General features: G+C 37.9%; 1 protein-coding gene across 1 annotated transcript in view; it reads left to right on the top strand.

Moving 5' to 3' along the window:
• Positions 1–3,760: 3,760 nt before the first annotated feature.
• Positions 3,761–15,316, top strand: part of wnt10a (wingless-type MMTV integration site family, member 10a) — a 35,555-nt gene continuing 23,999 nt past the window's right edge. The window contains exons 1-2 of the mRNA XM_037686869.1: positions 3,761–3,822; positions 5,668–5,933. Coding sequence (XP_037542797.1) covers positions 3,761–3,822; positions 5,668–5,933 — 328 coding nt within the window. The remainder of the gene's footprint in view (positions 3,823–5,667; positions 5,934–15,316) is intronic.

The raw sequence follows: 15,316 nt of genomic DNA, 5'->3' as shown, positions 1-15,316 counted from the left end.
AGACCTGTTTAGGGAGTAGATGGTGGGGGTTGAGGGCCTTGCTCAGGGGCCCAGAGTGAAGCAAATGAGAGTGGAGGCAGGTGAGGGTGTTTCACCCTTTCCACCCACATTTTGATGTTGACGGTCCTGGGAGTTGATCCTGCGACTTTCCATCCACAGGCCCATCTTCTCTAACCCGTATGACAGTACTGACGTGTATAGAGCTGCACATCAGTTTGAATAGGGTTTTAATGCTCTGTTTTCTGTTGGTTCAATCACAGAATCCTGGGATGTAAGTGTGAGCCACCTGGCAAACCCTCGCTGACTGGTTAAAAAGAATGATATTAATGTCACACAGACTTCAGGGATTATGGGACGATGAAACGGATGGTGGAACATGGGACTACGCTCCATTTACCCCATCTTAGCTGTACCCTCGTACACAGGGTATCAATGTTACAGTCCTCTTTGACCCCATTCACATTGTGTTTTCACAGCAAATCTTTTAAAACAGTAAACTCGTACTGTCTTCTTCAATTACTTAACTTACAGGACATTTCATCGTATAATGTATATTTTATCTTAAATCTAATGATCACTTCCTGTATCAATGTGACACCTTGTTATTTCAGTGCTTGAAAAGCAAACTGTCGCTGTTTCCCTTGTAATGTTTTAAGTACTCATTTCACTTTTTAAAACCCCTTTTTCAGGCTGTTTCATGGTACTGAGAAGAAAACTATTGTTTACTGTCTGTATTACAGTAAATGTGACTTTTATTTAATTATCAACGTAATGCCACGGGATCAATACATCAGTTGTGCTTACAAAAATCTGCCTTTAATTAAGCAATCACTTAAATTGTGTGATAGCTGATAGCACATGAAACATCCTGCTGTAAAAACTGAAGTCAGAGTCAAAAAACCACAAAGTCTGAATGTAATCTGGCTTTGATAGCGCATCTTGAAATGCTTAAGAACAAATTTGCCATCTTTGCCAAATCTTCCAGGTCATGGTGCAGTGATAAATCCCTAAGGGAGAACAAAACCTTTTTGCAGAAGTTGTTTCCGTGATCTTCTAAATTTGTGTATGGCAACTTAATTGCGTCTGAGCGCTAAACCCATGTTGTGTTTTACCACTTTGGTGACTCCATGCTGGCAGACTCCTCGCTTCTCTGCTCTGGTGGGGGAAAGCCTTTTTATTTGTGGTTTCTGACTCTTTATTCTAAGCTACTCATAAAGCATCAAGATGAGTGATATCATGTGGACTTCATCAACAAGGGAGCTTTTTGTTTGACTTTATAGCCATTTAAATAGAGAGATTAAAGACAATGACACACAGGGAAGGTTAGACAGCAAATGTAACTGACAATTTAGCAACTTCTCATTTTTTTTCATACTGGTTTCTTTACACGGAGCACTTGGGTCCTCACATTTACAGTCTTCAAACAGTGCTGCGTACACGCTTGTACTTTTTTTAGTTACTCAAGTTGCCCAGGATAAAATGCTCACTTTCTTTATTCAGCCAGTAAACTTGAAAGAGTACAGTTGGCAGCGAAAATTATCAATACATGGGTAACCAGGAAGAATAGGCCTAATAAAAAGATGTACTGGACGCCAAAAGGGAAGTGAGTTTCAGACATCATTGAAAACGTATCCACACCAGTCCCTCCAATGAACAATATTTTTACACCCACGACACTGAAGTTACTTTTATGTTTCCACAAAGTCTTTGAAAGACACTTTGTCTAGCTAAAAAAAATAATAATAAATCATGTGTAAAAAGCACATTTATATTTTAAAAAGTCATATTAAAAATATATTTACTTTTTTTTTAAATCATACAGTCTCCATTTTTTGTTTGAAGGGAGTTAAATAATTTTATACAAGTTGAAGTGTGAGGATAATACATAAGAGAGAAAAATAAGTGGTTACTGATGTGAACAATTTAATTACAGAACTTGAGAAATTATTGTCTGTAATTATATCAAGACTCATGTGTAGCCTGGTTACATATGGTGCTGATACATATCAAGTGTGAAACATTAAACGGAGGATAAGCACTGGTGAGGTGATGATAAATCAATGTACATCTGCACTGAACAGATGTAGAGTTTGGGAGTAAATATATGTATCGCTTCATTATCTTTTTGTACAGGTAAAATCTGATCTGCTTAATAATTAAAAAGGTCAGCTGGTTTACGTCTATGTTCAGGCAAATCAATTATAAAAATAAATATATATATATTTTGTACAGTGGATGCCTACAGCTCAGAAGGAGAAGTGCTGCAGCACTGGCAACAACAAATACTGAAAATGTCCTCAAAGCACAGCAGATCTAGTACAGAAATTTACTAGCTTTTTTTTTTTTTTATGCAATAACAGAGGCGAGAGAAAGTGGACCTATAGGAAGGTCGCCCGTTCAACTCCCCACACCGACAACATTAAAATGTGGGTGGAAAAGGGGAAACATCCACACCTGCCTCCGCCCTCATTTGCCCTGGGTCCTTGAGCAAGGCCCTTAACCCCCACCTTATGCTCCCCCAGGCCCCCTAGATGGCAGCTCTCTGCTCCACACAGAGGGCTGTGGTAGCTTGGTGGTCTGCGGTTGTGACAGGAAGAACATCTGGTGCTCAAGTCTTTGTGCGAGTTGGTTGTGGCGACCCTTGAAGAAGGGAGCAGCTGAAAGATTCTTCATCTGTCAGTTTTGTATGCTATTTAAAAAATGTGAGTCGTGTTCTCTGAAAGTATATGCAGAATAAAAAAACAAGTTCTGTTTAAGCAAAATAAAGTAGCAACCATTGTTATTAGGCTCTTAATAAAGAGTCTTAATAATTAACACCAGTCCTTGCTTTATATTGCATTGAATCTCAATGTGTTGACTCTTTGAATTGCATTTTACTGATTAAAGTCTGGATCCAATGAGTTTTTGCATCTTTAGTGAACTTTACTAACCCCATATAACACACAATCATAATAAACAGAAATCACCAGATTATTAGATAAAAGCATCCAAGTGCACTTTTTGTTTTGATCATTGTACATCAGCAGTTCCTGCAAAGTAGAAACTGCAGGCAATAACCTCCTGTTAGAACTAAAAGATTACAAATAAAACTAAATTGTACAATCTTTATGATCATCACCTCAAGCTGAAACTTTAAAATGAGGCAAAAGTTGCTCATTGAGCGTCGCTCCACGTGTGAACGCATTTCCTGCGCTTCAGAGGGCGCATGCGAAGTGGTTGCGGGCGTCCTTATCTGGAAGGATCTCTATCATGCTTTAAGGAGGCACTTGACCTCCCTCGGTGCTTTCCGACTCTGAGTGACGCAAAAAAAGTGGGCTGGCAGAGCGCTGAGCAGCAGTTTAGAGGACTATCATTGCGCACCGAAACATCAGCAGACTTCATTGGGGAAGCCCATCTGTCGGATGAAGCGCGTCGTTGGAGACACCGGTAAATACGCGGATGTATCTCGGAAGTGCCGACTTTCCGTCCAACTTGTAGCAAACAGTCACTCTGTGGGTCAGTAAGTTGGAGGCTTGATGAAACTTTTGCTGAATGAGGATCGCACCGCTGGCTGCCACATCTGGACTCTCTTTCTGCGCTGCCGGAGCTGTCAAGTTCAGCGCAAACTTTTAACAGGACTTCAGCTGACTGCAAGCAGTTTTGAATTGCTTCTCTGAACGTGGAGGAGTTGTCTTGGAACTAGTTTGAATCACACATCTCCTCTTCAAACTTTTTTTCAAACAGTTTTTATTTTATTTTTATCTATAATCGTCGCGCAAAAATGGAGCGCTCAGTCCTCAGACTGACATGTGTCCTTGTGGTTATATGTCTCTTGGATAAAAGGTGAGTTGAAGAACAAAACTCATGTTGAGCTTATCTGAAAATATATAAATGAATGCATATTTTAAACTAACTGTCCACTTTGCGCTATGAAATCATTTATTTTAGGACAACTGTTCCAGAACATGACAAAACTATTAGCAACTTTTTCACAAGTCATTCATTCATACATGTTGAAATATTCAAATAAGTATCTGTTGGGTATTAAAACAAACACACCATAGCATAATATATTAAATATGATTTCAATTTTATGTCTAAGGAATGACTTTATTTGCAAAGTTCTCTGAGTGTGGAATTCACAACAGGTTGCTAATGTAACTGGAAACAAGGGGAAATTGTGCATGATTGTGCAACATTATTTAAAATGTGTGCAAGAGATTAATATTTTACATCGTAGCAAGCAATATTTAAATTTAAAGTCAGTAAATGCTTACAGATTCTTTGGTTTAAGTATCTCTTGCAGGAGTTGCATGTGTCTTCTCCAGTGTACAAAGTGTCAAAGCTGCATGCACCTCTTTACGTCAACATGAATATAAAGATGTGCTTGAGCATGCAGGTATAGTTTACACATGTTTATCAAGAACGATCCATGCTTCTGGCTGTGCTTCACTGACAGCCACAGGAAAACATGCAGCTTGTTATTTACAACGTGAAAGAAAAGCAGGACAACTTTAAGTTCTTGACCCATGATTAAAGTAACACGTCTTCCTTGTTCCTCCTGTTGCTGTTTCCATGAAACTAGGAGAGAACATAGAAACCGCCATGGGCTGAATGTAGTTTCACATCTGCAAAAATAATAATAATAAAATAAATAAATAATAACAATAACATCTTGCAGTTTAGTACTGAAACCATTTAATATATGATGAGAAAAAAAGTTAATTTAAGGTAATTTCCTTAAATGATAAGGACACCTGTTGTTTAGTAGATTGGGCCAACTTTGTGTCACAGCTTTCATAATTAGACATAAATTATCATAAACTTTTAAGAAATATCTAATGACATTCCTAATATAAAGTTTTTTTTATATATATATATATATACATTCTTTGAAGAAAATAGGTTGTCCCCATGCGTTTATGACTTGAACATGGACATTAAATGATTAAAAAAAAAAAAAAAAAGAATAAAAACAATTCTGACACTTTTATTATATTGCTTCAATGAGTTCATGAGATATTTTGCTAACAGGGCAAACAGTGTTGATTTAGTTTAGTGCAACAATGTTGTTCTATGTGAAATGCTCAAAATGTGTTGGTTACAATACACAGCTGCTACCACACCCATTCTTTGATTAATATTTGTAAAATTGATTCAGTTATAGGAATTTTATGTTTGCAAAAGTTAGATGTGGTGGCCATCTTTACTGAGACTGACTCCAAAAGTTAATTGGTTGTAGATGTACATCCATTGATTACTTTTACTAGATATTACTGGAGTTTTAATAAAATTGGTGCACTGGTTCATGAGGTTTGTCGCTAACGCTAAAGGCAAAAAAAGCCACACATCAACACACGGTCTGACACACATGCACAATTTAAAACATCATCGTTGCTTCACCTTTGGCAAGTAGGCAATTATTAAAGGATAGTAGAATTAACAATGCACATTCTTTAACACTGCCTGGAGAGGATTTTACAAATATTAACCTGCAATATTTGTCGGTTTCTTTTGATTTTACAGGATTCACACACTTGGAGCGTCTTTGAGTTACTGTGGTCACACCCACGGCAAATTAACAGGAACCATAATAGTCGTACGACTACATGGGATTAAAAAGCATAAAAGACTAAAGTTTTGACTTGTGCATCCATCCAGTTACTTAACCCTTTTTTCTCCACTTAGGGTGGATTCCAATGAAATCTTAGGTCTGAAGCTCCCCAACATCGAACCGATCCTAAATGCCAACACCGTGTGTCTGACGCTGCCAGGGCTGACACGACGCCAGCTGGAAGTGTGCATGCGCAATCCAGATGTGACGGCTTCAGCAATCCAGGGAATCCAGATTGCCATCCATGAGTGTGAGCACCAGTTTAGAGGGCACCGCTGGAACTGCTCCAGTCTGGAGACCAGAAATAAAATACCCTACGACAGCATAGTCTTTAAAAGAGGTAAATACAGACTATATTTTGTCATATCAGTGATCAATGGGTCCTTCAAAAAAATTTTTTTAAATTATACATGCAACATTTTTGCCAACTACCATGTGCATATCTACAGAAATGCCAAAGTGACTGAAACTATGTCAAATGTTAAACTTACCAATAACAGAAGTTGGGAAACTGTTGCTTATGGTTGAATGGCGAGCTTGTCTGCATAGCACTCCACTTTTCTACTTGTTCCCTCGACGAGGGTTTAATTCATTCTTTTTTGTCCACATTTAGCAGCAGATTCACTCCTATAATTTTGTTTTAATCACCTAATGAATGTCAATCCTGTGTCTCAGATTTGCATGTGCATTTTTGACAGATTCAGCCGTGTGCTTAGTTTACATTTCCCGTTGACCCACTTAAATGACAATGAGATTGTTTAAGGCTTCAGAGTTAAATCCCATCACAAGTTAATGGGCCAAAATTTGGTCTTCAATCAAACTGTGGTTTCCTCTTCTAACACACTTCAATGAAGCAGCTTGAAAGTGTTGGCTTAGAGAGAGATTAGCTGTCACAGCAATACAAAGGGTCCCAAATGATATTTAATATTATTTTATTATTCGGACAACTACATCCCAAACCATAGCGTCTATAGTTTCATGTCACAAAGTGTCCTCTAATGCTCTGGTTATTGCTAGTCACCCACCGACTGGTGTTCTCTTTCTAACCACCTAACCGCTGTTTCTCAATAACGTGCACAAAAGAGCAGATAAGTTCAAAAGAAACTAGTCACCTTCGGATTACCAAACCTCATGCAGATCAGTTTTCGGATGCTTTGTTGTGCTGGAAGCTTTGCAGGTTAGCCACAAAGGATGAAAGAGGATCTTTGGAGTTGAGAAGCCTTCGGATGGTCTCATCCCAGGTCAATAACTGGAATAGGCATCAATTTCTAAGTAGCCTGAGCACCTGGTTGGATGGAAGAACACCCAGTGTGGTTGGTAGTTTGAGTTGAAGTGTGCTTTCAGTTTTGAGAAGGTGAAGAAAAGTCCTCTGAATAGAAGATCTTTTGAGACTTTCATAAAATGTTTCGTTATACATCCGATTGGTACGGACTAAAGATAAATACCGGACAGCATCACCATAGCATTTTGAGATATTGGACACGATTTCTTGTTTTTATTTTACTGTATTATCAACGAATAGATAAATACAAGAGTTTGTGTTCTTGTGATTATAGGTATTACGTTTATAAAATATGCTGAAATCAATGCAAAAGAGTGCACATATTTTATTACTATAAGAACTTATGGATACTCCTAAAAAATAATGACCTGTTATACAGTAGCTCCTACCTACAGTATGCACAAAAACACTAGCATCGCAGCCTCATTTGGTGATTATATCCTATTACTAAAGTAAAACATTTGTATTACAGAATTTGCTGACACACCTCTGGTCTTCCTCTGCTCGTTACCGGCTCATTGAAAGGCTGTTTGTCATTATTAGCAAAGGCAGTTGCTGGTTGTCTGGCATCCCTGGTTTGCCCCGGGTGCAGAAACTCCAAACCACTGACATAAACAACCTCTTTAAATCAGATGAATCATCTGTTGCATGTTGATACGGTCCTTCCCACAGAAGCTCCAGAAAATAGATACAAGCTAACGTGTTGCGGACATCACTGTGTGGTGGGCAAAGGAGATGGGCAGTGCTTTCATCAAGTGATCCTTACAGACTTCGGTTATAGAATTCAAAAGTTTTGGTACATTTTGTACAAGTTTATTTTTGGTATTTGAAATTATCTGTAGCATAAAATGTATCCAATTAAGCTTCCATATCTGGAACTATGTCAGGTCATACTGTTTTGTTTTGATTAGTTTCAGGTGCACTATTTATGTAAATGTCAGTTTCTTCATTAGATACTGCTTTGATTCTCTGGATATGGTTCATATTTCTTTATTGATAGTCTCTGATGATTATTTGGGGTGCCTTTGTGTTCATTCCTGCTCAGCTCGCAGTAACAACTTGGATCAAAATGAATCAAGGCAAGACGGGGATAGACAGAAATAAGCAAATCGGTCCATCTCTTGCTGTCAGTCTATCTTTCATTTTTTCCTCTCCCGATCTGTCACTGGGCTGCTCCTAATGCTTTTTACTTCCCTTGCCAATGCAAGTACTTGTGAATTTGCTCTCAGCACTTTCCCAACTCTCAGAGGCAAAAGCATAAACCTGTTTAGTTGGTTTCTGTAACACAAAGTGACAGTTTCCGTTGAATCTTTAATTCATTTTGCCACTTCCTCTGCCATCAGTTCAGCCGGGCGTGCCGCACCCAGTGAATTATTTGTTAGATTGATTTGTTTCCACTCTTCCAGGGACTTGTGATGAGGAGCCCAGAAGTTAGCGGGCCAAGAGCTAAAACAGACTTTCTGTTTTGAGGGGTGTACCTGAGAGCCATCTCTCCTGTCCCACCTGCTGCTCAAGGTGATAGAGGCGAGGCAGCAGGTTGGATATCAGTCAGTTTTATATAATGGCCAAGTCAAATGGTCTAAAACAAGCTCCATCCAACCATTTTGCTCATGTCACTTTTAAAGGTGACATGTTGATGCTGGGTATGTGTCATGTTGTCACTGGCTCGTGCTGATACTTGTGATGATGCCAATCTGCTCTTTTGCAGTTTGATGATCAACACAAGCATCTTTGTGTTTTCTAAGATCAAATTGATTGTGGTAGCAATTTTACTACTCCAAAGGTTTATCAATTGTAAATGTCAGCATAGTGATTTTATTTTATAAACCTTGTATTACAATCCCCTTAATTATTCAATAAATAATGTTTTAATGGTACAGAAAATCTGACACACAGAGACAAAAGGAGCTAGAGCTGCGAGCAGTTATTACCATGGTCCAAGTCACTTGACGCATGTCAACCTATTCTCATTCCAAGCACTCCTTCAACTTTGTGAACAACACACTTGAAATTTGATTATTAGACAATAAAGGGTCTTAATGAAGATCTAAGGTCTAAACTGCTTTTTTTTCCCTTTTGCCAAAGCTGTAATTATCTTTCTTTTTCTTAAGCTTTTCCATTTCCATGGGTCTCCACAGAGAGTCATCCTCCTCCATCTATGTCCTCTGCATCCTCTGTCCTCACTCCAACTACCTCCATGTCCTCTCTAACTGCATCCATACATCTCCTCTTTGTCTTTTTTCCTGGCAGCAGCATTTGCATCACCCTTCTACCAATACATCCAATGTCCTCTGGAAGTGTCCAAATCATATCAGTCTGGAATCTACTGTAACTTTATCTCCAGGTCCTTCAGCCTCTGCTGTATCTCTAATCTCATTCATATTCTTCTCCATATTTTTCACTCCCAAGAAGAACCAAGAAGAACCTCAACATCGTCAGTTCTGCCACTCCCAGGAATTTCTTATGTCTTTTAATCAATCCTACTGGTCAAATTATTCATTTGTACTTTTTGTTTTTCTTTTGAGGTTTGCTGTCACCATTTTGTCACAAATCACACCTGAAGCGTTGCATTCCATCCTGCCTGGACTCTCTTCTTCACATCTTCACCATACTCCCTGTTTTCCTAGACAGTTGGGCCCTAAGTTCTTGAAGTCCTGCTCCTTTGTCACCTCTGCTCCTTGTACACTCACTGTTCCATATGCCTCCTTCTCACTCACACTCATGTCTTTCAACAGCTATCATTTCTCTTCTTTCAAGTGCATACCTTCACCTCTTTAAATTCTCTTCCACTTGTTCCCTGTTCTTACCATAGAGCATTATGTTGTCTACAAACATTGTAGTCCACATGGATTTCTGTTAGACTGTCCATTACCAGAGCAAATAAACATTAGGCAAAGACTCAATTCATAATGCAGTCCCTCCTTCACCTTGAAGCACACACACACTCACACATTTAGATCTGCCATTCACTATGACCACTGGGGGAGTCTCCCAGTTTCAATATGAAATCTCCAGTCCATACTGAGCACATATGTTCCTAGCCTAACCAAGCAGATGGAATAGTTTCCAGGAAAATCTGTGCTCAGTCTGGGTAATGTAATACTTTAAAAAATAAAATTTGTCATTTTATTAATGTGTTCACAATTTTTAAATCTCACTAACTCCACCGACAGCAACAAGTGGTTCACAAACATTCCCTGTCGCTGAGGGGCTTGAATAGAGAATTCTTGTAATTTTTGAGGTGAGTGTTTTACTGGACTGTATTTTGACATGGCAACACAATTTTGAAAGAAACCTATAGGTCATGGGTGCCCACACTTTTTCACCATGCGAGCTACTTTTAAAATGACCAAGTCCAAGTGATACAAAACATATACTTATTTATAAACATATTAAGTATGCTTTTTATGTTTTACGTTCTTATTTTACGTTCTTGTTTAAGTATTTTACCATATTTTATATGGCACCTTGGTTTATTGTTTTATAACACTACTTTTGTTTTAATTGCATTTTACCGTAGTTTATTGTTGTCTGTACTTTACATGTTGTCTGTCTAAAACAGGTCTCTATTGTAAATGAGTCCTTGTGACTCAATGAGACTAACCTGTATAAATAAATGTTGAATGAAAGAATAAGTCCCAACTCGGTGTGAACGCAACATAAATGGCAAAACCCAAAAGTCTGTTTAAAAAAAAAGTGACAATTTATTTTTACTGCCCGTGTACAAAACGATAAACAAAACCCAGCAATAACTTATGTTCTTCACATCTTGATAAGATAGAAAAGTGCTATATAAGTACAGAGAGAGAGAGAGAGCATTACCATCAGGACATTTATATAGCTGCAGATTCCATATGACTGTAAATACAAATATTCCAGTTCTTACTTTAATGGTGTGTAATTTTACTGGAATATCATTTCCCAACATCCATCCATCCATTATCTTTACCCGCTTATTCCATTTTGGGTCACGGGGGTCGCTGGTGCCCATGTCCAGCAATCACTGTGCGAGGGGCGGGGTACACCCTGGACGGGTCGCAAGTCCATCACAGGGACACATAGAGACAAACAAGACAAACAACCATTCACTCTCTCACTCACACCTAGGGACAATTTTAGAGTTACCAATCAGCTTAACATGCATGTTTTTGGACTGTGGGAGGAAACCAGAGAACCCGGAGAAAACCCACGCATGCACGGAGAGAACATGCAAACTCCACCCAGAAAGGCCCCTGGACCGAGGTTTGAATCAAGGACCTGCTCGCTGAGAGGCAGCAGCTCTACCAGTTGCGCCACGGTGCTGCCCATTTCCCAACATAACTAAAGTAAATGAATAAATAAATAAATAAATACAACTTTGAACACTTCATAGAGTGAAGAATCTGCTGATGTTTCAATGTAGCAGATCTAGTGAGATAAACAGCCTGAAATTGGTGTTATCAAATACAAAAAATATTTCTATTCTCTCTCATTTTTATTACTGTCATTTTTTTTTTTACTTTTGTTTTGTGAGGCAGGACATTAAGAACAGTCTCTTATTTACAGTCTTGGCCTGGCAATGTTTTAATTAGATCAGGCCCACTTATAGATCCTCTGACTGTTTTCAGACGCTGGGAGTTTTTGATGCTCTGTTCATGATCTCATCAGATCATCAGTCTAGTTAATAATTACTAACTGTGACAGAGCTTATTAATTTGCTTCTGATTTTCACAAGCCTCTTATTAAATGGTAAATGGACAGTACTTGTTTAGTGCCTTTCAAAGCCCTTTACAACACAATCTATGCCCTCATTTACCTCCACACACACATTCATACTGAACTCTACAAGATCTCTACAAAGCTAATTGAATAAATCATTCTAAAGAGACTAATGAGTTATTTTAGATCACATTCATACACTGATTACATCACTTTATAATATAGCTGTTTTTGTTTAGTTTTTATATCCATCCATCCATCCATCATCTTCCACATGTTCCAAAGTCGGGTCGCGGGGGCAGCAGCTTGAACAGAGACATACAGCTATCTCTTTCCACAGCCACCTCTTCTAGCTCATCTGGGAGGAGCCCAAGGCGTTCCCCCCAGCAAAGAGACGTCTAAACAACGTCTATTTTAAGTCGTTTCTGCACGTCTAAATTGGGTCCCTCGGAGGTGCAGACGGTGACGCCAGAAGACGTCTTTTCCCGACGTCTAAAATACGTCTGGTTTCGACGTGTATCGGACGCGGCAAATATTGACGTCTTTTTCCGACGTCTAAAAGACGTCTAGTTACGACGTCTATCGGACGTGTTAATATAGACGTCTTTTCCACGTCAACTAACTATATTATTTTAAATAGGCTCTTATTATATTTAACTTATTTTAGTCACTTAAAAATGCTGCTTCTATGCTATGTATATGAAAAGTACTTTAAAACTGTGACTGAAGCTGGGAAATAGTTCATTTGACCACCCATTGTGCAGCAGGAAACATGGTCCTAGAAACAGTTGGATTAGTTTACAAATCACTCCTTACATTTTTCATTTGTCTTCTTTAGTTAACACAATTTAAAGGATTAACAGAACAGTAGCAAAACACTGGTGGCAAAAACTAAAAAAAAAAAAAAAGTCCACCTTCAGTACCTTATTAAAAAAAAAAAAAAAAACTTTAGAATTAACAGGGAGCTTATCAACTGGTGGCAAAACACAATGTACACAAACAAATCTATAAAAATACACAGCTCACATAGCTTTGGTCTGTACTTAACATAAAAAAAAATAACATGCTTTCATTTTCATTTTCATTTTCATTTTCGGATAGCTGAACTAGCAACACGAGAAATAAAAGCTATATAAAATTACAGTCCCCTCACCACAATTACCATACACATTATTTTTAAAGTGTGCTGGTCATAACATTTTGAATAAAGTTGATTTATTTCAGTAATTCCATTCAAAAAGTGAAACTTGTACTCAGTCATTACACACAGACTGATATATTTCAAATATTTTAAAGTTGATGATTATAACTGACAACTACTGAATACCCTAAATTTAGTATCTCAGGAAATTAAAATATTACTTGAGATCAATTTAAATAAAAAAAATAAAATAAATAAATAAATAAAGGATTTTTTATGATGTTGCCCAACTGAAAAGTATGAAAAATGAAATGTACAAGTATGTGTATCATTCATTACTTGGTTGGGGCTCCTTTTGCAAGGACCATGGTACCATGTTCACACTTTTCAGTTGGACAACATCTATAAAAATCCTTTTTTCGTTTTTTAAATTGGTCTCAAGTAATAGTCAAATTTTCTGACATACTAAATTTGGGGTTCTCATTAGTTGTCAGTTATAATCAACATTAAAATAAATAAACGTCTGAAATATGTCTGTGTGCAATGAATCAATATAATATAGAAATTTCACTTTTTGAATGCAATTACTGAAATAAATCAACTTTTTCATGATATAATTTTATGACCGGCACCTGTATTTGCATCTCACTTCTTTGTGGCGGATGGTTTAAATGTTGTGTGTGAGCCCGCTTCCTCCACCTCCACTTCTTTGTGGCGCATGTTTTAAATGCTCTGCAGCATGAGTCTTTATAAAACCTTCTGTTGCTGCAGCATCCCCATTCATGATTCCATCTGCATTTGCAAAAAAAAAAAAAAAAAAAGACAAAAACACAAAAAAACAAATGAGTAATTAGTAATATGCAAAGGCAATCTGGAAAATGCACTATGTCTTGCTGGGGCCTCCCCTAATACTGGATTAATAAAAAAAAAAAAACATCCCTGCAAAATATTCATAGTTGGCTTTGAATTTTTTTGCCAATCACTTCACACTTGTCTCTGTACAATGTCCACTTGCTTTACTAACACACATTTATTTATCATTTATTAACATTTATTTAACCAGGCAAATCTCATCGATATCACAGATCATTTTCAAGGGAGGCCTGGGCCTGAAGCCAGCCTAACATGCATGTTTTTGATCTGTGGGAGGAAACCGGAGTACCTGGAGAAAACCCACGCAAGCACCAGAAGAACATGCAAACTCCACACAGACAGACCCCAGGTCCAACCGGGGCTTGAATCCAGGACCTTCTTGCTGTGAGACAACAGTGCGAACAACTGAGCTGTCATGCTGCCAAGTTTGAGCACATCAGTTACAAATTTGCTGCAAACTGCATTAGATACCAAACCTTTTCATATCTATGGGGTGCCGTTTGTACAGTTACAAAAATTAACAGCAATATTTTGGTTTAGAGAAAAAAGTTATTTTCAAAGTCATATTTTCACCATGTTTTTCATACATGTATAGTTCCAAATTAAATATTTAATTTAAAAGCTAAATATTTAGTTTACAAAAGTACTTAACTTGCAAGTAAAATATTTAGTTAGTGAACTAAATAAATTTAGGTGCAAATTAAATATTTAATTTCCAAACCTAACATTTAATTTCCAAAATAAATATCTAATTTGCTAACTAAATATTTAGCCAATCATTCCATTTGTCAACAGGAAATATGGGCTTACCTTTAATTGCTCTATAAATCTTGGTTATTTCCAGAGACTTTTTCTCATGTTTCCCTTTCCCCTTCATATTGAATTTGGCCATTAATGAATTGGTGAAGAGCCTAAAAAACAATAAATTACAATTATGAATCAATATGAATATATGGATGATAATATACAATTATTGAACTCCATGTGGAGTGTCTTACAGATGGTTAGTGGGTGGGTGCTGTGTGGTTTTTATAAAAAGGAAATTGTGAGAGCGTGTGTTTGTGTGTCGATACATACCTATCAAGAACTTTGTAGACAAAGTCCTTGGTGTCCTTTCCACCAATTCTGGAAATCTGCAGAACCTGTTGGAATAAATCCATGATACAGTTGACTGACACTTGACACAGTTGAACTGAACAGTGTTTGATTCTACTGCGTTATGCTAGGCTTTCTTCCAGACTTGTAAAACCTACCGAGGTAGCAAATGTTTTGGAGTCACAGAGGCGCTCCTCCTCTCTCTCGAAATCATCCAGGGTCTCCATCCTCTTAATCGGCACAGCTGAAGAGGTGGGATGTGCATGGTGTAGGCGATCGCGGAGGTCAATCAATAAGCTGAATACTTTTCTCTGAAACACTGGAAAAAAACAAAACAAACCCCCACACATTTTTTAATTACAATGCTTATCCAACAGCAAGGTAGCTGGTTGACTTTTTTTTACAAGTGTCTCACTGCTATCTGATACTTACCATCCTGAGGCAATGGGAATGCCAATCTTCCAATGTCTGATCTGGAAGTGGCGTTGTTGTGCCCGGACCTCTACCTACAGATGTCATCACTGTGCCTGTGCCTCGACCTAGCTATGTCTTTGCGGTGCCTGGATCTTGACCTAGAGATGTCTTCACGGTGCCTGGATCTTGACCTAGAGATGTCTTTGCGGTGCCTGGATCT

Source organism: Nematolebias whitei, chromosome 13, assembly GCF_014905685.2.
Source record: "Nematolebias whitei isolate Nwh7 chromosome 13, NemWhi1, whole genome shotgun sequence".
Lineage (NCBI taxonomy): Eukaryota > Metazoa > Chordata > Actinopteri > Cyprinodontiformes > Rivulidae > Nematolebias > Nematolebias whitei.
Note: the sequence above shows the minus strand (reverse complement) of the source record. Positions and strands in the feature narration are given on the sequence as shown.